This window comes from Pyxicephalus adspersus, chromosome 3 (genome assembly GCF_032062135.1).
Source record: "Pyxicephalus adspersus chromosome 3, UCB_Pads_2.0, whole genome shotgun sequence".
In the NCBI taxonomy this organism is placed as follows: domain Eukaryota; kingdom Metazoa; phylum Chordata; class Amphibia; order Anura; family Pyxicephalidae; genus Pyxicephalus; species Pyxicephalus adspersus.
Window position 1 is genome coordinate 48,741,908 of NC_092860.1, and position 27,014 is coordinate 48,768,921.

General features: G+C 37.5%; 1 protein-coding gene across 3 annotated transcripts in view; it reads left to right on the top strand.

Annotated features, from left to right (window-relative positions):
- Positions 1–27,014, top strand: part of PALM2AKAP2 (PALM2 and AKAP2 fusion) — a 177,064-nt gene that overhangs the window by 96,417 nt on the left and 53,633 nt on the right. For all 3 annotated transcript variants that reach the window (XM_072404493.1, XM_072404494.1, XM_072404495.1), the window contains one exon: positions 5,973–6,046. In XM_072404493.1, coding sequence (XP_072260594.1) covers positions 5,973–6,046 — 74 coding nt within the window. The remainder of the gene's footprint in view (positions 1–5,972; positions 6,047–27,014) is intronic.

Here is a 27,014-nt window from a genome sequence, read left to right on the forward strand (position 1 = left end):
ATCGATCGTTCGTCGTTCGATTGGAACGATAAAAATTGGAAGTGTGTACGCACCTTTAGTTTGTCTGAAGATAACTGAAAAACCAAGAGGTCTCATGTGGTGTAACAATTGCTGCCTTGTCAACTATCTGATATCATGCTGATAATACATGCTGCTTTCCAGCCCCCAAGTAACCATAACAGTATAACACACAGAGCCCATTGTTCTTAACTACAGACTCACTAATATGTAAGCTTTATCAACATTCATTTAGGCAATAGGTCAGAGAAGCAACTTCCAGATTTTGGGTAATAACTTACCTCTAAAGTGAAATTGTTCTTAGAGGAAAAATGTTGAACTAAATAGAGAAATAATTCTAAACCATAACAAAGAATAATGGTTTCTACATACATCTGACCATAATTGGTTTTATTAAACTTGAATGCAGTCTTCATTACCAATCAGGGAACAAATGCACTAAATCTAGTCAAGTAAACAGAAACTGTATAAGATAACAAATAAAACTACAAAAGGATAGAGAAGATCATTTAGCCATAATAAACCCCCGGCAAATGCCAGTACTTCTGAAAGCCTTAACAAATAGTTTGTCAGTTTGTGATTCTTAAATATCATTTAAATGCCATTTCCTTCATAAAACATTTGCAGTATCTGCACACAGCACTACTGAAAGGACATTTAAACAGGAACAGATGCTGTGACCTTTTTCAATGGGGATTTATAATGCATTGTTTATAGTTGGAGATATAGCAATGGAAGATAAAATAAACTTAATTCACAACATTGTTAACAGAATCTACCAAATGTGAAGTCTACATACTGGTACTAGGGACTGTCATATTTTAATTAAACATTGGAGAACAGCTCAAGTACCTTACAGTATTTCTATATGCCATTTTGCAGGCTTCTCCATACATTGTTTTCCTTTATTATGTTAATTTGGATTGCCAAATATACAGGTCCTCACTAAGTCATATTTTAATATATAGGCAACAATTGGGGAACATGTTTCAACTGGTATTCCTAAATTATCCTGTTTTATTATGTGGAATTATGGAATATTAGTTCCTCTGCTTGCCCCATATACTTCTCTGTGACATTTTGAATAAAGATAAGTATTGCCTGTAGACTCCCAGCTGTTTATTATCCCATTAATGGGCCTGATTTATTAAAGCTCTCCAATGCTGCTCCAACACTTTCATTGAAGCTGGGTGATCTAACAAACCTGAAATGGATCTGGTCCAGGATTGAAAACATTTTCTAACAAATAGCAAATTTCTTTTAACAAATCCATTCCAGGTTTGCTGGATCACTGTCAAGTCGGGCAGTAGATAAAACATAAAATCTTACTCCAAATCTCACATTCACAGACAATGGTACTTTAGGTGATTTTGCACTACACATATACTGCTATGAGGATGGTAATAGAAGTCAGTTAAACAAAAAATACTTATGGGTAGGGTTTTTATGACATAGGAGACTGTGAAACCTCTTCTGTCAAAGAAGTTTCTACCTACCTGTCAGTAAATGCATCTCAATGGACAGTTTTGGCACAATTGTGTGTCAGGACGAAGTAACTCCCATGAATCTGTAAGAGGACCAAGCAAAGATGTCAGTAGAATCAACAAGGTGACAAGGGACATTCAAGCTGCCAAAGGCATAGAGTGGGGTGTTTTGGCAGAAAAGACTGCTATAATGTGCTAACATGCTGTTCAAACAGGCATATTATGACAAAACCCTGTGCACCGGCAGCTGAGTTTATTTCTGCTTTAAAGAGACCCTATGGTCAGACATTTCACTAACAAAAGTTTTACTAGAATGTTTATGTGCATTTAACATATTCCAGGCATGGTATTACCTGTAAAACCTTTCTATATGTAGACATACACATTCTTCTTCTGGGCACTACCATCTTGAATGTAATATCTGCATCCCCAGCAGACTAGGAGATGCCACTAAAGTGATGCTTTATAGTATTGCTTTTCACTGTTCTTCCATGTGCTACAGGACAGGTTTTTTAGGATTGTGAGGGGCAAATGAGCTTGGCCAGCACTGACAGTAATTACATGTACTCAAAGAAAACAGGCTTATGGACAGAAACAGGACTATCTAGGTCAGCGGTCCTGTTCCTGTTGGTCTACGAGAAAATCTTGGTAGTCCAGGTCTCTGGCCTGTGCGCCCCACAGGGTCTGGAGAAGGACCCCGCTGGGAGGCATCAGCCGGAGCTGCGGATCATGTCTCCTGTACGGATCACAGGCTCGGGGTGGTGGGCCGCCCACCCACTGCCCTGAGCCTGCGATCAGACCTCCACTAGGAGAGTGGGTGGGTTCTGGCATCATGACCTCACTATTGGGGAAGTTTATTCTCCTTTGAGTGACACGGCTCCCCATAGCCGGTAAGTTTAGTGGTTCGTAGGTCTGGAATGGTTGGCGACCACTGATCTAGATAGTGTAGGAATGGGAAGAAAACCCTGCAGTCTGTACCATTATGGATTTCTTTTGCATACATGTCCGAGAGATGAAAGAGAAACAGAGAAAATTTTGTATAAAAGGAATTCCCCTAATAAAACCTGTTCCTGGAAAAGCTATCTCTCTCTTGTCAAACTTCTACAGAAAGTTTAACTTTTTAATTTACACTTCCCTTTTTTTCTTACTGACAACAGTCTCCATTACAAAACAGAAGTTGGTTCACTGCAATGGATAGACAGACAGCAGTCAAAACATTATAGAGGGCATACCCTTCCCCATTCTATTGAAAAGTAAAAAATGTTTTGCTTATTAATAAGAAAAAATCTGCAAAATTGTTCCTGTTTATCAAATGGGGTATTCACCCGGACTTGGGACAAGTGGTGAGTCATCATTTGGTCGATCAAAAATCTTTTTTTTTTTAGCTTTGCTGAAGTGAGCTAAAAGATCCCTATGGCAAAAAAACAAGGCTGCTACTGTACATTAACATCCAAAGAACATTGGAGTGTTCAGTGGCAAACACAATTAACAGTAGGCCCCTGTGCAAAACTGAATAGTGGGCCCCCTGTCCAGAACTAATTAGTGTCCCCCCAGACACCTAACATAGCGAGCAGCAAAGCAAAAGACCAAAAAACTTCAGTCTTGAAGGGAAGAAGCATCCTTTACAGGGAATGACAGGATCATTTTTATACCTGCCACATACGCACATCACTTCCCTAGCCCGGCACCAAGGTATAGATAGCTGGATGGTGCAAACAAGGTTCTGTGCACTTTGCACACTGCTATGATTGCCCCTGCAAATGCTGTGGAGGCTTAGCACAGACACTATTAAAATGACTTAGATGGTATGTGTATGTTGTTCTTTCTTTCTGAATGTCCATCTGAGCCTTTATCTCAGTGCAGGTTTAATAATTGACATTAACATATTTATATGTTCTCTACAAGATAAAATAACCTATTGTAGCTGGAAGCACTATGTAGCTGGAAGTACTATGGAGCCATTCATCCTCAGGTTCACTACAGAAGCACTTTCTCAGCATTTAAAGTATATCCCAAACTTTATTTTTAGTGCTTGAATTTAAGGTCCTTTACTGCTTATCTAGGATATTTGAATGGTTTAATGTGTAAAGCCTGGTCATAGTTTTGTTTAGGAGCCAAGGGTCTTTCAAAATAGTCTATAATATGACAACCGACAAGAGTATGTATATAGAATCGTTTACTGGGTAATAAAAGTTTAATAAAATAAAACATTTCAATGTATAGGTCTTGAAACAAAAGTTGTATATTTAGAGCTGTGTTTTTTGTATTATCCTTATTACTGCAAATGACCTACTTATCTCATCATAAGCTTAATATCATAAGCTTCTCTTTACTAATATTCATTTTCAGAACAGTTTCTCCCAAAATAAATGTAGTAAATGTGTTGTTTTGGCTTTTCCTGTTTGTCCACATATTGTTTGTCCTGCTCTGCTATTCCAGTGGCATAATTAAAGAGCAGCTCAAATAAAACGTAAAATCAGCACAATGTTGACAAAGGCTGAAAGCTGGAGCACATCAAAAGCATCTGGCCACAACTGCTGATGTGATTTTGTAGGCTGCTGATTGTTTCAAAGCATTAGTATGTGCTTTGCACATAGCTGAAATGATTGCAGTATATTCCTATTTTAAAGCTTCCAATCTGGGTTACATTATTTTAGATAACCTGTAGTAATTTGCAAGAATCCCTTCCTTTTCTCAGCAGTGGCTGTGTTTTAAGGTCGCTTACTAAGTTATTACAATTTGGTTTTGTTTTTCATTATTTGTTTACCTTGGTTTGGAAGAACAGATGAGTATATCAGTATTTCTACCATACAACAAGTAGACAAATATATTGATAAACAGCAATAAACTGGTTGGATATAATGTTTATTCCCAAGACTACAGTGAAACAACATGTAATACTTTTAGCATCTCTCTGCAACACATGGTATATTAAATATGGTACATTAATGGCTTTGGGGCAGAAAAATCTTTCTCATTCACTTTAATGGGAGAAATTAGGACAGCAGTTAAGCTTGCGGCAAAATTACTGCAGGTCGCTGATGGCCTAAAATAAAATGCTTGTCCACATGAGGCAGTTAGCAGGTGTTTCACTGCTAAAATAACTGAGAATGTTCACATAATATATTGTGTAAAGATTCACTTTACCTATTCAAATATGTCAAATACAAGTCCTTGTTTATTTAATTCATCCAAACATTATGGAATAATTGAAATACTCACAGAAGTTATAGTGAGAATGACAGGAAAAAATGTAGTCTCGCATAGGCTGCATACACACGTGCAATTATTGTCGTTGGAAAGGATCTTTCGCGATCCTTTCAAACGACTAAGGACTGCACGATGCATGAACGAGTGGTCTACATACAGCACCGTCTTGCTCTTTGGAGAGGGGAGTGGGAGAACGATGGAGGGGCACCCTGCTGCGCGCTCTCCCCCTTCCCTTGCATTAGGATCATTCGTCGCCCATCGTCTGTGGATCCGCCAGGACGGTTGTTCAGACGATGGACGGTAGGTGCTGTACACACACCAGATTCTCGTCCAAAATCGGCCCTAAACCGAACCATTGGATGTGTGTACATAGCTTTAGAATCAAATTCATGCTCCTGTGCTTTGCCTTGAAATCCCTTCACAGTTGTTGTTTCACTTACCATTCTGACCTGGTTGAAAAATACTCCCCATCCGCTCCTTCACTGATCTTCTAATGACTTCTTCACTCATAACCTCATCACCCGCATGGCTCCAAAACTTTTTTGGAGCAGCCCCAACTCTCCGGAATGGTCTTTCTTGCCCTATTTGGCTTGTTCCTACTTTCTGCTGTTTTAAAAGAGCACTCAAAACTCATCTTTAAAACTTGCCTAGCCATCTTCTTCTGTCTTTTAAACCATCACTACTTCCCACCACTACAAATCTGCCCTCCTATTGTGTGATACTTCCCCCACCTCTTAGATTGTTAGCTCTTCGGAGCAGGGTCCTCTCCTCCTGTCTGTATTTATCTGTCATTTGTAACCCCCATTGTATGCACAGCACTGCGTAATATGTTGGTGCTAGATAAATCCTAATGGTCTAGGATTACTGCCAACCAATGCTATATAAATGAGCTTGCTTTACAGAATCAATAACAGGCTAACAATAAGAGGCACTGTTCACACAAAAAGTGTCTCCAGTGTCTTTTTCAGTAGCATACTTTTATGTCCAGCTGTCTATACTTTTTACCTTAACTTGTTTAATGATTGTATTTTTAATGCAACACACATACAACGTAGGTCATCTAATAGGAAAACTGTAAACTTTCACACAAGCCAGTAAAGTACATTTCTCCTCCTGTTCTAAATCTCTCTTATATCTATACTTTATATATACTCTTTAGCCTAGAGTTAATTAGGTATTGTCTGATAAAATAGCTTGTATGCATGTTTTCATTTCCCGGTAGGCTCATCATTTTATGAACATAATTATTTTTTATTCTAGGTTCAAAGAAAAAGATTGTGCAATTTAAAGATGTTGAAGAACCTGAAGAACAAGAAATGAATAGTGTACTAACGGTAAGTGTACAGTTCCATTTATCGTTGGATGGCTTGCACAAACAAAACTTGAAATATGCCAATGATGAATTGTTAGTAATTAGAGAAGTGTGCCAGTTTCAGTCCTGTGTTTTATATCATGTTCCATTTCTGCAACCTTCTTCCTTCTACTTGCTGTTTATCAATAGGCTTATCCAGTCTTCACTAAGGTACATTGTAAACCTACAATGTACTACCCAAAAATGCAAAAACAGTGTAACCAGTTTAATTATTTCTCTGAAAACAGTCAATACATGTGGTATGAATCCTTGGGGGGGGGGGGGGGATCTTCAAAAAGAAAAAAGGTAAACACGAATTTTCTTTTACATAAGTAATGGAAGTACATCTTCACACAGTTTATTGTTGAACATTCTATCATCTGACTTTGTATACAGGGGCACAACAATGTTGAAACAGGAAAGGTCTTACCTAGTTTAACCTAGTTTTTTTTACCTAGAAGTGCACAGTTGTCTAAAATGTTTTACATTGTATAATGAAACATTGACAATACCTTTCAGTGGAAATGGCAGAACTCTGAAATTTGATGGAGTGTCTACAAAACTTTTGGCTACCTAATTTAGGTGCAAAAAAAAAAAACTTTCATTAAATAAGCACTTATTTAATAGCAAAAACAGTTTATTTTGAAATTGAGGACTTTTGATGCACTTCATTAAAAAAATACTTTAAAGATGGCACAAGTTCATTTTAAAGTCAGTTTTTGAGATGGTTGCATGTGGCAAAATATACTAATGCTTGACTAGAGTTTTTTTGAAGCAGGCAAAAACATCACATGAACATTTTCAGCCAACAATGGGTCCCACCACAAAACTAACTTGTGGGCACCCAGGACGTTGGCTTAGAGTGACCTTCTGGAGAACCTTCTAGGGGGTCCCTGCTTCTTTAAACAAAAAAGTCCCCCAACACTTGTCGACTGCAGCCTGGTTGGAACTATGAATTGTTGGGCAGGAGATCAATTAGCACAAGTGCAGCATTGATGGAACTTTGATTTAAATGTCAGGAGGAAATTATTCCACCCGACAGAAGCCAAAAGTTCCTGTGGTCCTCCTATGCTGCATTCAGAGCCTGGCTGTGGGGGCCCCTGTTGGCTGAGAAGGCTCAGAGGGCCCTCATGCAGCTGTACAACTTGCACAGGCACATGTCCTATGTTAAATACTTTGTTTATATTTTAAAGCTAATAGTGGACTAATTCAATTATTTAGGACTCATTTGACTATTCTGTAGGTTGTATTCTGTATAAGTTCGTTATCTGCCAATTTTACATTTGTTTAGCCATGTTTTTTTAATCGTCAGCTTTTATCATTTTTTATTTCTAATCGTTAATTGTAAAAACAATACATGTTTTAGTGTAATAACTTAGGCTGTATATTAGGCCAGCTGCAAAATGGAGTTTTTTTTGTGTGTTTTACAATGGTCTCATATGTAATGGATCTATTAGGTGCATGTACAGTACTTACTTGCATACCTTTCTATAGTCTATAGGAGTTCCAGTCCATGCACTGCTTCATTATGTCCCACCTCTTTTTCCTATTGTCTCAGACTAGATAAAATCAGCCGTATATACCCGAGTATAAGCCGACTTTTTCAGCACCCAAAATGTGCTGAAAATGTCACCCTCAGCATATACTACAGTCAGGTGCATGGATCCCTCCAGAAAAGCACCCTCTTCCAGCCGATTCCTGCTCCTGCCGATCCGGCCTAATCCTGGCCGGCAGGGGTTAGCAACCAGCGGCTCTTGAGCCTCCTTGTTGCTGTTCTGTTCCCTATTTACCACAGCCTAGGTTAACACTTCCGCCGCTGGGGTAAGGGGACACTCCCTCTCCTCCGTATGCATTGCAAACGGAGAGGAATTTGCCTTCAGGGGTGTTCCTGGTGGGGGGCAGAGCCATCAACCCAGGACTCGAGAGAGTCCCGCGCTAACAGGAGTCCCTTGTCCCACGTGTTCCTGGGTGCTCACATGTGGGACACGGGACTAGATGCAAAAGCAGTAACAAAGAGCCAGGAAAAAAGAAGTAAAGAAAGTTTAAAAGTAATGGTCTTCATGGAAAGGAATCAGGTTTTGTGTTGCTGTGAGGTCACCACGTTCATGAAATATTTTATATTAGTAACGAGTGTAGATCCACCCCGGTGGGCTTTGACTGCTGTCCAGAGGCAAAAGCAGACTGTTTTCATGTGTTTTTCCCCAGAATAATATAGCATATTACAAGTTGCTATCATTTCAAATGGCAATTAGTAAAGCTAAAACAGCATTAAAAAAGTGGCATTTTTTATTTGTTTTAGAAATAGCTTAGCAGACTGAATGGCTAGGTGACTTTAGTACATTTCATTTGTTATATTAGGACACTCCAGTGAAGATCTCCCTGTGATAGTTCCTTCATCTGTTAATAAAAACTTTGTATTGTATTCCTATTGCTATTTTGTATTAATATGCAAAAAAAATGATATAATAAATGTTGTCATTACATGGGTTAACCCCACACAGATATCCCAGTGGTCATTTCAAGAGCATTGTTGGGTCTTTTATAGATAGCCATCCATCCTATGTACTTCTGACTCTTCCAGCAGTGTTTGTTACGTGTTACCTAAGCTTATACATCAAATACTCTACCAGTATAATGTCAAACAATAATATTATTATCAGATAGGAAAAAATATTTCAACTATTTGTAACCTTTACCAGTGATAAATAAACAACTGGCGTCTTTACCTAAGCAGAAAAATTATAATGGAATAAAGGCCTACGTGTTTTTACACTGTGCGAAATGTTAAATCATGCAGCCGGAAAGCTTGCAGAATCCTAATATCCCTTGCTTTGCACTTGCCTATCTGATTGCTTTCTGGTTATAATAGCTGTACAATGCAGCAATGCTTCCAGTGGCTGCTTGTAATGTGAGCAGCCTTGGATCTTATCCCACAGCCATACATACACCCTTTCTAGTTTGGATCACAGAGCTTGATTGCACTGGAATGAGTGAGAAAGCTCAGGCCAGCCCATTCATTTATTTATTAGTCAGTAAGAGCGTCAGAGAGGTAGGCAATAGACAGGGGAGCTCAATGTCATAGCAGTGACACTGCTGCTGTCTATGCCCACACATATTGTCCTGAACATCATCCACACCCACTGATGATGGGCTGCAACCAAATAACTCTGACTGGAGGAGTTTAAACAACATTAAGTGAAAGGCTGCCTGCTACTGCTGCTCTTGTTCCTCTGATCACTCTAATAGAAAATCCTTGAGATGTTTTAAAAGATACCAGGGGACATAAAGCATCTAACTGGATCCAGCGGACACATTGAGGACTAAGGTACGGTACTTTTAACAGAATGCAGCAGTCATCCTGCAGCCTCTGCAGTTTTTACCAAAACTGGGCTACTGACTTGGTTGGCTTTTTGGGATGCAATGACATTTAAGGACAAGGCATGCTTTTATGTAAAAAAATCAAGGCATTAAGATCAAATAGAACATATATTGCTACTCTTGTAACTATAAACCCTATGCTTAGATTGGTATTGGCATTTTGAGAACTTAGTACTGCAGTTAAAAAAACTTGAATCATTGATCCCCCATTTAGACATGGTATTTACAATTTACGAAGGGGCTTAATTAACCATTTTGTATATTTATTTGGAGAGAATGACAATGTTTATATAGGGCGATTGTGACAGGACTGTTGGGTGCAGGCAAGGTTAACAAGTACTACAGGTTTCAGCATATCCTATTAGACAGGTAAGCTAAGATCAGTCTACAGCAAAAAGGTTGAGAAGTGCCGTCCGTGTGTAGTAAAACTATGCAGGTAACCTAATTCACCTGTGCATCACCCAATTTCTGCTATGTAAAGCAAAGCATCATCTATAGCTGCAGGATCAGGTGGTGTCCTACATAAAAAGGCTTAGTGATAATAGCTGTAATGCTTTTATGTCTCACTAGAAAAGATATACTCACATTTCAAGTCCACAGAGGGTACTTGAAGGACGTATTTTTAGAAACTGCAGTTACAGCCACTTCATTTTGGGCAGACATGATAATAGAAACATGCAGCATGTATTAGGAACTTTTGTGAGACTTCATTAGTTGGGAATGGTCTGCTCTGAATACTTCATCAATGTTATTATGTTATGCTTTGGCCAGGTTTCACCCATGCATTTAAAAAAGTAAAAAGCTGTTATGCGGTATACATATTATTAGCCACAGTAACATATGTTAAGGTATGCCTTTGTTAGTGGGCTAGTAAAGTGGTAATATACTTTTGAATTCTTAAATTACTGATCTGTACCCCTCTTTGTATATTCAGTTCTTATAAAGTTTACAAACATTTTATGGTGTCATCCAATTGGCATTAACATTTCTTTTTCTATGTAGACTTGATCATCTAGAATAGCTAAACCTTATCATAATTACTAAATGACCCAATATCATAATTTAACTTGGTATCACTTTAAGAGGTTGAATCGTGGGCTATTTGTGACCAAGGGCCTTGTATAGAGCATGCAAGAATGGCATCCTATCTGTCACATATCCATATATTAAAGGGAACATGTCTGTTTTCTCAGTTCAGTTTCTTAATCAGATTAATGTCCTACAATTTCTCTCACCTACTTTCTGTGAATACAAGTCCCGTCCCCCTCATGTAGACATGTTTTCTACTGTAATGCAGGGGTGCTGGCAAATTTAGTCTGGCATTTATTCTGTCTACTTTGGGTGCCATATGCTCACAAATAATTTTTCTTGTACAATTTTGGATTTTGTTTGACTTTAAAGCTAGACTCCAGCTTCATGCATAGTTACTTAATTTATTTACCAGCTGATCTTTATAGCACTCATTCCACATAGCACATTCAGGTGCTGCATTCAGTAAGATCTCAATGTGGTTGAACAATATAATCTCATCTAGGATCAGCATTCTGTATGGGCCAAAAAGGCTCAGCAGAACATTGATGAAGTTATCCTTGTGCTCTACAAAGCAAAAAAGCCCAGATTGGTTCACACTGCAGGTCGTCCCTCTGGCATTGCAATTTCTAGATTTGGCTTCCATGCTCTCCGAGTCACTGACTCAGAACAGGAATAGTGTTAAGGAATTCTGGCACTTTCTGCCATTCATTATATTTCCTTCTATGTCTGAAATGTACTTAAGTCAGAAACCGCCAGGCAATTAGCATTTTCAAAAGTAGACCAACAATGGCTGCTCCCATACTTCTTTTAAGACAGAGCCACCTTAATGTAGCATTAAATTCATTCTTTTACTGAGTGTGAGCATTTTTTAATTATAGAATAACCTTGCACTATACAGTACCTTTAAAACAATATATATAAAGGACACATTTATTTTTCTGGGAAGCCAGGAGGAGTTTTTCTTCTAGTAGATAACCTTGGGACACTACTGCAGGGTAACATGATGGAAGACCTAGATATAATTAGGTCAAATCAAATATTATTTTATTCCCTAACCATTCCAGCAGATTCACTTTGAATAGCTAGGCATGTTTATATCCATAGACAGCTGTACAGCTGTGTAGCAGACAGTCACTGTGAATAGTTTGATGACTGTGGCTGATGGATTATGGAAGATGAAAAATGCATGGATAGACATTAAGCTGTCATGGGAAGAAAATCATGTCAGATAGTATAGTATATGCTCTGTTTATCCTTTATATCATTATCCATTGATGTGACAGAAAAAACTTATTGCTTAATTGTTTTATTACATTTACCCGTCTTTATTTAGCACCGAATAATATCAGGTAAAATGTTCTTAGCTATGTATTATATATATATCGAACTCTACAGAGCAAATTATTTTTCATGTTTAAAATGAATGCCATTTGGCTATTCTTTCAACAACTATGCTTACCCCCCAACTGTCCCTCATTTTGATGGATTGATTCTAGAACCTGGTATACTACACTAAACTTTAAGGCTATGTTCAGAGTTGTGGTGCGGTTACTGGTTTCTCATGCCAGTGAACTGCTTCCTCGGGGGAGACACTACAAGTGGCATCTGCCCACAGCAGCCAGTGGAGAACGAATGGGAAAGAGTTCAATACTGCTCACTGCCACCCACTGTCATATCTACAGATAATGGTTCTTTAGGAAGCACTGCTGCTGTGCCAGGTACCAGCAGCCAGGCGCTGCATTGGATCGTATGTTCCGCTGCAGATATGAACCTTCCCTTATTTTTACCTTAAAATTAATATTTATTTCAAAAGGTCAGTGTAAAGGAAAAGTAATTTTTGATAGCATTTGGTTTAACCAATCATTTCTGGTTGGGAGGTTTTTATTAATTATACTTTGTGGTGCTTTTTAATAGACAGTATACAGTTGGATTATCATGGACAAATGATTGCATTAGAAGGGAAAACAATACATTGTTATCCCAATGTTAACCTGTAGTAACTAGTAATATGATTTACTTGGCAATGACATGCCAATCCAACACATACTATTTGAATAACAGCCGTATGTGCTGCATACACCGCACCGACACCATACCTTCAAATCTATTACAGTTTATGACTATATATGGCTGCATGTGGATTCTCTAAATGTTCAGGTGTTTGGAGAGTACTGCATACACTAAGCATACAAAGATTGTGTGTGTCCAATATTGTGGCAACAGTTTGTGGAAGTTTCTTTTCTGTTCTAGCTTGATTGTGTTCATGTGTACGTGTCCATGTCGACAAAGACATCATCTGGCTAAAATGATTATCCAGACACAAGATGGACCTGTCAGTGTAGGTATATTATTGTGTTATAGTAAAAACTTGAAATGTGTGTAGTAGTGGTTCACTATCCACCTATCTCCACCTTGTATACTGGGTATGAACTGAGTTGAAATTATTTAAACAAAACCAGTGCCCAGGTTATGCCTAATTATATAAAATAAGCTCTCGTTTTGTCTCTTACTTTCTGTTGCACCAGAATCCTGGTAGCCTGAACCCCCTTTAATGTGAACAATAAGCAGGTGTTTCTAAGCTGCTAAAAAACTGTCTCAAACCAACTTTTCTTGGCTTGTTTGTTGTGATCTTCGATGGGCTGTGAGAATGCATTACATACAATTTAACTAGAGAAGTCCAGGATGACTTGTTTACAAATCAGCTTACTGCTTGATATGTGTACCTAAACATTTTATTATCTGTAGTCTGGACACACATTAAACTGGCCCATGGGACAACTAATTACTTGTAATTTTCGTTTTAGCGCCTAAATCATGGATCAGACTCTCCTTAAATGTTAAATTCGTGTGATTATTTTGTGTTGTCATTTGCTGAACATCCCAGAACATGACCCCATTAATATAGCAGACCAATTATTCCGTTTCCATCATCACTCCTTACCACAGGTTTAGTCCATCCTCTCCTGCACTTTTTGGACCATAGGAAGGAGGTTACAAAGAATCTTGAAAAAAAGGAATCAGTAAAAAATTTACCAAAACAGAATTTAAAAGATTTGGTGACAGGACCAGTTCCCTGACTGATATTTTTTGCTTGGAGAATCATTTTAGCATTCAACTTCGTCATTCAGGTACCACATTTAGTTAAACCCAATACTACAGATTATGTCTGCTGCTTTCTGATCCTCAGTTCTGTGTTACTAAACTACCACTGTACAATCTCAATAAACATTAGTCGTTAGACAGAAGATCTTATGCTGTGCTTCCCTGAAATAATTTCTAATTGGTAACTTCATGATGTCCCAGTACTAAATCAAACTGGTTGCAGATGGAGGAGGAGAAAGAATCTCTGATAATAAGATGTTAATTATTTTAAATATTTATTGCATAATACTTTCCAGCACAACCAGTTCTGGATCACTTGTACGATCTTTACTTATTGAAAATTAATTAAAAAAGAGAGGAAATAGTCCTCCTGCTTGAAATGTATTCCCACGCTCCTGTTTATTCTTTGGGAACTAAGAATACTGCTGGCTTCATAATTAACATTCTACCAACATCTGTTCATCAAATGAGAAAATCTTAATGTAGAATATAGTTTCATGTAATTCTCTGAATATATTGTTGTTAATTAATTCTCTCACTATCTGTTTCCTAAATAGATAGATAATAATGTTATTAATGACAAGAGTCCCTATTGGAATATTTCCCCTCCCTCTTGATTGGCAGCCATTGTAAAAATTTGGATTTGTTACTGGTTGGTAAAAAGGAAAATCCTGATGGCAGCTAAAGCGTCATCAGGTTTTCATTTTCTGCAGCCAATCACAAAGCACTAAAGGTAAATGGGGAGACTTGTCCTTATTTGCCCTCTAGTGCCCTGGGATCCCACACTGTCAGAAGTCCCATGGCTGTGCTCATGTCATGAATGTAGCCGTGGGAATCATCCTTTCATTGTGGCATAACCTGTAAAAAAGTTTAACCTCCCTGGCGGTATTCCCAAATGTGGTTCGGGGTGGAATTTTTAAACCAAAAGTGGTTACCCTGAGCCACACTCGGGGTGGGATTTCCAGGGAGATTAGGTGGCGCCCTTTAGCGGTGCCCGCTGTGTCTTTCAGTGATGTCCATCGATCTGTGTAATTTAGGAATGCCTGACCTGCATCCGCCTCCCCGTCATGTTAACGTTGACGCGAGGCCTGGGGAAGCAGATATCGACCAGGCATCTGCTCGCGAGTCTTAGACTGGAGGGCGGGACCGTTGGGCAGGTAGGTGGGACTGGGCGGTACACTCCATGCTTAGAGCTTACTGTCAAATATGAAATTGACCATCTTCTGTAGAATGTCTGCGGTCTCTGACCATCCTCCTCCTGTAGAATGTCTGCAGTCTATGACCATCCTCCTCTTGTGGAATGTCTGCAGTCTCTGACCATCCTCCCCCTGTGGAATGTCTGCAGTCTCTCACCATCCTCCCCCTGTGGAATGTCTGCAGTCTCTGACCATCCTTCCCCTGCAGAATGTCTGCAGTCTCTGACCATCCTCCTCCTGTAGAATGTCTGCAGTCTCTGACTTTCCTCCTCCTGTAGAATGTCTGCAGTCTCTGACTTTCCTCCTCCTGTAGAATGTCTGCAGTCTCTGACCATCCTTCCCCTGTAGAATGTCTATGGTCTTTATGTGGCCTACTATATAAAGTAAGTTGACTGCCACTGCCAACAACCTATTGACAATGTCCAGTACCATTTCTTTAAATTTACAGATAGTACTATAATCATTTATTTATTTTTTGAGAAATCCATACAGTTTAACAGGAAAAATCAGCCACTATATGCTACAAAAACATTAAGAACTGTAAATCCCAAAAGGATAAGGTAAACCATTGTGTAACATTGTTTAAGTATTTAAATTTTTGTTGCAGCTGTAGAGAAAATTTAAGTTTTTTTATGCTCCTTGGGGCTTTAATGTATGACTGCTCTGGTAACTTCTGCCCATATGAAAACAATTTATCACATATCCTGTTTCTGAGTAGCATACTAAGACTGTTCCCATCCAAGAAATAATTCATTCCCAGCAGATAAAATCATATCCTGTAGTGGATGTACATATTATAGTATTTGTTGCATTAAGATTTTAAACTTGCACATTCCTGGGAAGCTGGAGATGTTGCACAAAGTATTTGCTGGAGTGCATGGCAGGCGGTCTGTCAAATGTCCAACTTTAAAAGGAAATTCCACCCTCCCACTTCCCTCCAAAACACTAGCAGTCATCTGCAACATCACTCAGGAATTCTCACTGTTCCTATCCCTATTCAGACATTTTAGCCTCCATATCCGCTAAAAGAGTCACCATGGACTGGCTGAATTTATATGACACATTAGCCTGCTGCTAAAGAAAACATTAACAAGCTACTGATATTCTTCCCAAATATTTATCTGGGATCTTGTTCTTGATTAATACAGCTGGTTTTGGTCGAATATTTCACTATTCCGTTTGACAGGTATTCAATCGAGTAGGGGGATATTGTTCGGGTGATCAAACGTCGAATTCGAACACCATTAGTCAATGGGAGGAAAATTTGTGTTATTTTTCGGGACTGTGTAGAACTGCAATAGCAATCAGGGGAGCGGATCTAACAGCTCCGCTCTCCTGATTGCTCTGACAGCTCTTTACTAGTTGTATGTATTCTTGGATAGAGTTTCTCTATCCAAGAACACAGGAGTCCTTTGTTCCTGGATAGAGAAACTCTATCCAGGAATAGGGATGAGCGGGAATCCCTCTGGCATTCTCGCAAAAATTTCCTCGAACTTACGATGGTTCCGCAAAATTTCGGCCAATGGATTTCGCAAAACCATCAGAAGATCGAGGAAATTATAACAAGAGGATTCACAGGATCCTCCTGTTTGTGATCCCCAGGGCACCAGAGGTTAGTTAACGGCCCCATTCATTGAGAAGATCCCGGGCACTAGAGGCTAAATGGGGACAAGTGTCCCCATTCATTCACCTCTAGTGCTCTGTGATTGGCTGAAAAAAGGAAAATCCTGATGACGCTCCCACACTGACAGTAGGATTCCCATGGCTGCACAGTGGCTGCATTGTGGTATAACCTGTACAAAATTAAAAGTTAGTTACACAAATCACACACATTCAGTAAATTACTTTACCAATAAAGCCTCTTTTTTTTAACACATTTTTTTTACACATGAATTTGCAAAGTTGAATCCCGTGTTTTTAGGGTCGTGTCTACCTGAATTCGAACAGCCATTTTCGGGTCAACCTGAATTTGAGCACCAACACTAAATACAACATGATGCTGATTTATAAATGAGAGATTAAAATTACAATAACACTGTTATACAGCTAGAATTTCAGAAACTGGCATTTCACTACTCTTCAAACTCAAATAGGTGTCAGGAATTTTTTTTTTTTAAGACATACCTTTTACTACCCTATTATCAATACCATACATTTATGCATTTTATATCTTCCTGGATTTTACATGTATCGCATGTATTACATGTTCATGTCATTAACCCATCTGTCTTTACAGTAAAGTACTGTCAACACAACAATTTCCTTGTATCACAGTGCAGGCAATGCTACCAATATGCATGATTAGGTCATATCCCGTTTAGACTGCATATGATAAAAGCAAGTCATTTAATTAATGTCAAGTACTTATTCTTGTGTGAGATGCTGTTTTTAAAAGTAATAATGAAGTTATACATCTTTAAATATATTTGAAATAAAATCCACGTCAGGTGAGTTTTAGAAATGAGAACAAAAGGTGTTATATGAAAGTATTAAAAAAACTGTTGTAAAATAAAAATTCCAATTCACCCCTACCTTGTGCTAGAATTGAAACTTATAATTATAGAAGTGATCATATATGAAATTTAAAGTTGAATTTAAAAAGAAACCCTGCGGGCCCAACCACTACATGCTGCATGTTGGAAGACCAGTCACAAGATATATACAGTCACCCTGATTTGCAGCATAGATCTGGTAGAAAAACAGAAAACACCATCATTCAAGTAAGAATACGCACATTTTGTATTTTGACAATATTTTCCTTTTCCAGAATTCAGCTTTTAAAAGCTCTTAATAAAAAAGTGACTATGAAAGATGACTTTCAGGGACTTTAAATAGGAAGCAGCCATGTTAATTTGTAATGACATATCAACTTCCTGTACAACTGCAGAAAGGAACTTTGGAAAGAAGCCACTTTCAAAATAAATACTCAGAACATGAAACTGCCAAAAACTTAAAAGACAAAATTATGGACAATAAGAACCAACAATGAGAGTTAATACAAAGAATACAGTAGTGTAATAAAAAATTAGATAAAGGATTGTAAAAATAAGTATTAAGACTGTTCATTGTATAAAATAATACCAGACATCCTACCGTTATTGATTTTCTTTTATTACTCATTCAATAAATCAAATTATAATATATGATTTTATGATATACTAAAACGAGTGTTTCATGCATATATTTTCCGTTTCCTTTATGGTTTTATAGAACATCCTTCATTACATAGCACAACCTTGCATTAAAGAACAGAGATTATTGTTTTGCAAATCTGCCACAAAACACACTTTCTATATTTAACATTATGTTTTCAGGTTTGTGACACCGCAAGCAAAATCATGTAACATGCTGACCAGACATTTTTAACTTCCCCTAGAATCTGACCTAATATGTTCATGTTGTCATCATAATACAGAACAATTTAAAAAATAAAATGACTGACTAATTATACTATATAAAATAAAACTTAACTAAAAGATAAATTAAAATAACCAAGGATATTAAAAAATGTTATGCTGTTGGGGGGGGGGGGGGTGTCATTAGTACAACCTTTAAAGTGGTGGAAGGACAGGGGAGAGAGGTGCAGGTACATTTGACCTCAACTGCAGGTTTGATTTGAGCTGAATACTACTAAGTATAGCCTTATTGGTGTTAAAAAAAAAAAAAAAAAACTCTCTTTAGAATTCAATGCAATGAAATACTTTGCTCCATTTTCCTAGGCCCGTAGCTGAAATGTGGCAATTGTTGTGGTTCATAAAGAACAGATTGGAGAGCAGAATTGGTTAAACGTGTTGATGTCTCCTAAATATTGTTAGCACCCATTACCTTGTAACTATAAATACCACCTGAAAATGGAAAGTAAACAACAGCAGTTGTTTGTTTGATCAGTATAATCTGCTCTATAAAAGGTATTGAACAGTCTGTAGGAACTAGGAAACATGCAGCGAGATTGATTGCAGATCTTTGTTAAAGGTGGTATGAATGATGTTCATGTTTAGACAAAATATGGGAACTCGGAATAACTTTCTCTTTTCTTTCAAAAGTCAGAACGTTTTCATTTAGAAACTTAATTATGTTCGGTCGCTGCTGCGACATTTGTTGAATGCAGCCAAGGCTTGCATCCCCCCCCTATGGAGACAAACTGCTCCACCTACTGTGCAGCAATGGTTGACCAGGGTAAATGATATTCAATACATGGAGGAGCTTATGAGTGCAGGAGACCGTTCAAAAATTGTATGCCTTTTCATGCTTTTATTTGCTTTTGCCATCTGTATACACTGGTTTGAGTTCTGTAATTGTCTGTTTTTATTGGTTGCTAATAAAAAATAAATTAAAAAAAAAAAAAAAAAAGAAACTTAATTATGTTCACATCCTATTCATAGCCATAAAAAAGGGTGTTAGTCAATATTTTGGGGGAACATTTACTTTTGGCATCTAGGTTCTTATACTTCCACAACTATGAATGCAAGTATATACTTTTAGGATTTAATACATATTTTAACATGTATTTGATGAACTTCATTAAAACATTTCCTTAACACAAGGCTATTTAGCAACCAGCTTTTGTTCATACACATTGCACATAATGGTGCAGCCCTGCACCCTTCCCATGCTATTCCTCAACTCTTTATTCTCTGTAACTCATTCCACTTTTACAATCCACCCGTACCCCTTCCATCTCTAGATCCCCTCTCCCCGTACTACCTCTTCAGGTTTGTTTTGTAAATTGTAATATTTTTTTGGCCAGTAACATGGTAATTCTGAGCTCAAGTAACTGTAACTAAAATAGGAAAGAGCAGGTGGTGAGAGGGCAAATAACATTAAAGAATGATACAAGAAGGCCTTGGATTTAGTGATTTCATAGTGGGGAAATGCCATAGGATCTGAAGGAAAGTGCATAGAAATTTCCTGCTTAGATTTAAACTTGAAGGGAAACAAATCTCTGTAGTAAAGGTAAATTAGAACATAATTATGAAATACCATGACTATACAATAACAAGTATTCTTACCCTGATTTTATCTTTGTGCCAAATAAGTGTGCCACTTATTACAGCTAGGCATGAATTCAAGAAAGTATGTGATGACTAAAGAGAAGTGAGAAATAATGACACTACCTTATATTATACAGGACACTTTGTACTCTGTGTTCTGAAGCACAAAGCAGCACAAGTGAGGAAAAGAACTAATTATCTGCAGCCAGTACAGATTAGAGAAGCTTTCCATCTTCATTGCATTTACATTCTTTTCTCATTTACCACTTCTTCATCTAATGCATAACTAACTAGATTTCATAATGCCAGAGTTCTTTACTATAACTGTGGTTTTTAACTATGTCCTTTAAATTCCGGAAACATAACATTCATTTGACTAATGAGAATATCAGAATTCCTGCTCTTCATACCTGTGCTGGTCGTGGACCTTGAATGTAAAGAGACATGTGGATTGGCATGACCGCTATTTGCTCTAGAATGTTTTTTTTCCTAAGCTCTTCATGTATTGTGATATTTGGAGGAACTGGGATAAATGCATGTGTACAGTACTGTTTATGGAAATCAAAATAGGATTTTTTCAGCATTCAGGAAAATCTTTTGCTTTTCTTCAACAGTATGGTAACACAAAAGCAACTGTAAGATCAAACTGGCACTCATGATACTAGTCACAAAATCTGGGTTTGTAGCTCCTGCTACAGGGGTGCTTTTTGCTGTGTGCTCCCAGAGTTTGTGTCATCCAAAACGCTGCTGGCTTTGTTATCACACCTGTGTGTGTTTGTGTAGAACAACATACATATTACATTGTTTAATATTTACTGCTGCATCTCTCTTTCTAGTTCACTTCATTGGCTTCCATTTCACCTTTGAATCAAATTTAAGCTCCTGTGCTTTGCCTTCAAATCCCTACACAGCTCTTGTCCCACTTACATTTCTGACCTGGTAAAAAAAAAGACAGCCCCAGCCACTCTCTCCTCTCCTCCGATGACCTACTAAAGACTTCCTCACTCATAACCTCATCACACGCACGGCTACAGGACTTTTCTAGAGCTGCTCCAACTCTCTGGAATGGTCTTCCTCGTCCTATTAGGCTTGCTCCTACTTTCTGCTCATTTAAAAAAACAATCAAAACCCATTTTTTTAAACTTGCCTACCTGTCTTTTTCTGTCTTTTGAAACCGTCACTACTTCCGACCACTACATATCTCCCCTCCTATTGTGTTAATTCCCCACCTCCTAGATTGTAAGCTCTTTAGGGCAGGGTCCTCTCCTCCTGTGTCACTGTGGGTATTCATCTCATTTGCAACCCCTATTTAATGTACATCTCTGCGTAATATGTTGGCGCTATATAAATCCTGTTTAATATTAATAATAATATACAGGCAATACATGTATTTAAATCAATATTAATGTTGTCATGGGTCTGTGCAAACCATTTTAAAGCACATAAAAATAAATAGTTTTTATATTTGCAAAATGTGATGTCTCTGAATATATAAAAAGAGCCTTGGTTGCTTTAAAGTGTATATTAATTTTGCTTTCACTGTATTGTTCTCCACTGGCAGAGCTGAGTAACTAACACTTCCCTCAGAATGGACTTGTATTGCAGAGAAGTAAAGTGGTGTGTCTGATGAGGTCTGTTGTATTATAGTCTGCATTATGTCCAAGTATGATTTCTATTGAACTGCACAGTCCTAATAGGACCCCCTGAATTGTTGCTCTGATAGGAAAGTGGTATGATTCGAAACATTTTAGTTCAAGGCTGATTGCATGATCTAACTACTTATAATCAGAAGTCAGCACAGTTACTGACACTTGCTTTAGTTCAGTTCTATTGATCTGTAAAGATCATTGTAGCATCATAAATACAACAAATGACATAGAAATGTCCATAGGAACAATAATTGATTAATTAGGTGTTGCTCGCAATTCTATCAGCAGCCTTAACCTCCCCAACACCAAATCACGTTTTCTGATCTACAAAGCTACTTCCCTCCCAGACTGATGTCTTTTAGCTCACGCCATGAAGGGCTATCTTATAGGACAATGAAAATGTTTGCATTTATTTGTAGCAATAGGGGGGCTGCTAAACTTATGTGCACCTCTAGGTGCCTGCTCTTTATACTCAATGATTTATTTTTCTTTATTTCAAAAAAGTCAGCTTGAACAAAACATCGAATTTATGATCATCAAAATTTGTTAGCAATTGCTAAGGTATTTTATGTTCCAAATTTTTGAATTCCCAGACCTAATCAGATTTAGGCCTGTGGGAAGGAAAACAGTATTATAAGTGGTTAGAGCATTTACAGTAAAGCTGGAAATCCCCATTAGTATTGTGAAAAGTTCTGAAAATGAAAGTTCATTATCCAGACATAAGTTTAAAGAAACAATGTCCTTCACCTGCTACATCAAGCAAAACTCTGCATTTTAATTCCCTACTGGAAATCCCCAGCTTCAGTCAAATTGTCTCTATTTGATATCTTTTAGTCTCAAGGTTTGCTGTATTCCTTACTTCAGAGCAACTCATCTAAATTCTGAGAAGAGCAGGAAGAAATGTGGTGATCTAAAAATCACTGTCTGCCTTTCTTTTGTCAGAAACGGATGCTAATGTCAGTAAAGATGCATATTCTCGGGATTTTCCATGACAGACTGTTCATCCAGAGTCCATTTTATTAATAACAACCTCAGCCTTGTAAATATACTTTGAATTCATAAGAAGACGAAGTTGTGTAGAGAACTAGCATGTTAAAGCAGACTTGGCACAAAAATACCAATGTGGAAGGTATTTACAATAGTTTCAGCATTATGCCAAGTAGACCCCTGTACCTGTACCGACTGTTGTTCTGCGCTACTTCTCTCTAACCTCTGCACAACTTCACCTGCAGCTGGCACCTAGTTTTTGCACTTCTAGTCAAATCCTTTCCCTATGCAAAAGAGCCTTGGCACTAGGAGTTCCCTCCTTGACATCTGCCAGAAGCCAGGAGTACATTGTGCACTGCAAAACTGGCAATGAGTCAAAAGACAAAAGCTAAATGAGGAAGGAAAGTTTATTGGCAACAGAGACAATGGGGCTGATATACCAAGGGATTTAGGCTGTTGACTTAGCAAAGTGAATTATCACTCTGTAACAGATAATTCTCTTAGCTTTAGTAAATCAACTCCTATATATACAAGGTAGAATATGTTTTTGGGCATGATGGCAGAATTGTTTTGCCAGCCAACGTCCTCTTAAAAGTTAAAATTATGAGGTAGTTTGTTCATATTTTCCAGTACACTGGTTTTAGAGCTTTTGCTACCCATATATAGTCAGTTCATGTCAGATTATATCTATTGGCTCTTTTGGATCCAAGGAGGCAGTGCTACTAAAATAGCAACTATTGATGTTAGTTTTCTGCAACTCGTCCTTTGAGCTGAAGCTGGGTTTAATAGACATTATTTTGTATAGCCTTTTTATGTTTTGTGTTAAGTTTGTGTTTGCTAATTGTGTGCCCTTCAAATTTCACACACATGTTCTTGGCACAGGAATTCACTAAATTCTAAATACTTTATACAAAACCAAAAACTCAAATTGTTTTTTTTTACTTTATTTTTGTTTCAAAGTATAACTCGAGTCAAAAATTATTTATAGATTGGAAGGAGAAAGCAAGGGTCAGCCCTCTCAGTTTTTTTATTGTGGTGATTTCACCTTATTTCCTGTCCCATAGACCTCTCCAGGTGTTGCATTCATTTAAATGCCAACGCACCAGCATGCACACAAATTTGGACATGCAAACTGTTGGTTAAAAATGATTGGCACAGCAATGCATCAAGGCATGCATATGACTTTGCTTATACATATCTGAAACATGGAAAATAGGTGTATTTGGGCCCTTAGAAAGGGTAATTGTATAAGTAGTCATTTAGTGAGAGTGATTCAGGTATTTTTATGGTGTGCAAACATTAATTCTGTATTTCAGGATAATATTGCTGAACCAATTCAAGAGCGGGATCCTGCTGAAAGCTGATTAAGATCATACATGACTGTTTTTTCCACAAACATCTCGTTGTACTTATTTAGAATTTCTAAGGCAGCATTCCAAAAAAAGAACAGAAGTCATTTTAAAGGCTTTGATATTATTGCATTGTTAGTCTTTCCATTACTTGGACCCTTCCATTACCACCCCTCTAAAAATAATTTTCCGATTAAATAAAACAGATAGAAAATGTGAGCTTGGACATGTTTTAGTTTTATACGTTTGTAAATCTCTAAAGGGTCTTTATTTGATGCAGAAATGTTGATTGATGTTTTTGTTATTTTTGCTGCAATGCCATTAAAAAAAGACAAAAAAACTTGCTTGGAAAGTATTTTCTATTTAGCTAAATTTGCCTTCTGTGACATTATTTTGCCAGTTCAGGGAGAATGAATTTCTCATTCTATACTAAATGCTGCTAGTAACAAGAATTTACTATAGCAGACCACTGGATTTCAACTATTATCCATACTTTGCACAGCTGTGCTTTTTATTCAATATAATAGTCAATTTTTCCTGTAGGTTAATTGGCAGCTACTCTGATCATTTAGCAGGTGAGACCGGGACTTCCTGTAACTTTTCCTTTTTCCGGACAGCTTGTCCTGTTAGAGGAAAACTAACTATTCTGGTGACGGAATTAGCAGATTGCAAGGAGTCTGATTCTTTGGACTATAGCCTGTGCTTGGGATCGCTTCAGCGTTATCACCCTCCTTGGTATTGTTATTGAGGGTATATAGAGCAGGATCTTATCAGGCCAGTGGGAAGGAAATCAGTTTTTCCATCTACTGATCAAGACAACTGGGATGAAGGAAGAATGATTACTAGTCTATCAATTACTCTAGTCTCATACAACCGGGCCCGGAAGACTAAAATATTGGGAACCCTTTTAGATTGTACGTAACTAAACAATGCACAGGAAATCATACCAACATTTTTTTTCCTAGCGAATGTGCAAAGTTTGCATTGAATCTGTACTTTATTTTATGTGTTAAATCAAATGGCACATATTAGCAGGACAAATACCATAATTAGGCTACTAGAACAATATGGCACAACGCATTTCACAATTTTACATGTCACATGTATATTCTAATTTATATGTCATATAATTGTGTCTATAGAGTATCTGTTATCTTCAAGAAGGTAAAGATTGTGTTTTTAAACTTCTTTGTAAAAGTTACTTTTAGTATCTCTTCAATTCATGAATGTCTTGTAAGCTATTTTTACTATATACATAACATTGTGTTTTTCTGAAAATAACCCTCAGTATAATACAGCAAATTATAGATAGAGAATTTCAAAGACAGATGATGATAATCGTAACTCAAAGGAGAGGTAGCTCTGACCTTGACAGTGGTTAAATGTGCGTGTTCAGGCTGCTGAAAATTTCAGAGCTTTTCTAATTTGTTTGAAAAGGGTACTTTATAAAATGAAGTCCTACAGGATTTATGCTTACATGCTCATCGCATGTAATTAAGAAAATAGCAAAGTATACCTTATAAGCATTAGCCCCAAAAGTAATTTCATAAATCTCATCCACTTAGTTGATAGTTCATTAAAGTATGCAAGGAAAAGATCCATATAATGTTTTTCTATGGTGTTGCTGTCAGGTTTTCTGTTAAATGATGTTTTTGAACAGAAATAACCTGTGATAGATGCTTGCTTAGTTGTACTGTTTTATAACATTTTATGAAGATTTCTTCTATCAGTAGTAATGAAGACTTTCATGTTTGAAAATATTTTTAATCAAAATGTACAGAAAAGTTATTAAGTTGGAGTCCAAACAAACAGGTACATAACTGGAAATACATTGGAACTGTTGTAGAATTGGAATTAGTTACCAAATTAATTCAGGCACCATTGGAAAGTAAGGTAGAAGTACACTGATGATGTAATGCTTACTCAATCTGTTCTATCAATCTGTCTTTGTACATGAAGTGAACCTAATTTGGCATTCCTATAAACTTTTCAAGTATAAAATGGTCAGTTCTCGGACTTCAGTTGGCTGGTCAGCCAGTCCTTGGCAAATTTGCAGTTTAAAATCTATGCCATTAGTAATCTATTTCACTTTACATTATATTCATTACAGTGGAATGATTAACTTTTTAATGGTGTAAGTTTTAAAGCAGAGCTCAACCTTAACAATGAATATTTGGAACCAGGCAGTTGCTTGTTTGGAGAACTGACAACCTTATTTGTCAGATCACATTTTTTTTATAAACTCACCTGTCCTCATTCCGTCATGGACACTGCAATCTTCACCCGGCTCTTTTGGGATCCCAATCTTCCACTATCTTGATTGGCTAGGTCAGAATAATGTAACTTTCGGTTTATTTAGTGCCAGCAGACTTGGGGGACGCCTAGATCCTCAGAATATCCCATTGTCACATGTATATTTATTATAGGTATATCATAAGTATATTATATTACAGAAGGGACATCATCTGTCCTTTCTGCATAAAATTCCTGCTTGATCCCAAATTTTCATTGCGAAACTATAGTTCCACTTGCCAGACTTATGGGCATCGACAGCCTTTTTTCTGGGAACTTTGAAAGCTCTTAATCTATTCATGATGAGACCACACACATTAATAGGAAGGACAACCCCAGACCCTTGATATCTGAGGTTTAAATAAGACAACTTTCCCTAATTGTTGACACCTAAAGGGAAAACCTGACATATATTTCCTGAGTTTAAAAGGGCAGTAAATGTATGGGTGTACTTACTGACTTTGAATGTGACAAATATGAAGGTTCAATAATCTAAATTTTTGAGAATGAATTAATTCAAGGAAATTTTATTTTTCATTTGTTCATGTGTATCACTTTACCTGTAGGCACTGTTTAATAAGATATAATAAAGATCAAATATATCTCAAAAATCAATCAAATGTACCGGGTCCTCGGTCCCGAATATTCCCGAAGTACACTTCTTTCAATGATCCCTGGCTCTCTTAGAAAGGCCTCCTGCGCCATTTTCTCACAGTCTTGGAACTCGAGAAAATACGTCACATGGAAATCCTAGTGGCAGAGTATATTGACTGTACAGAACAATTTAAGCTGACATGGTCCATATGGGACTAGTTTAAGGAATCCCCTCAGATTCAATCACATCTACGCTAAGACATGTTAGTCATAGAACTTTTGGTCCTGATGTTGAGAGTTGCCACCCAAATGTTCCCCCTTTCACCCCTTAGAAAACTTTTTTTTGTCAGCCTTGAGGGCCATTATGATATGTACTACAGT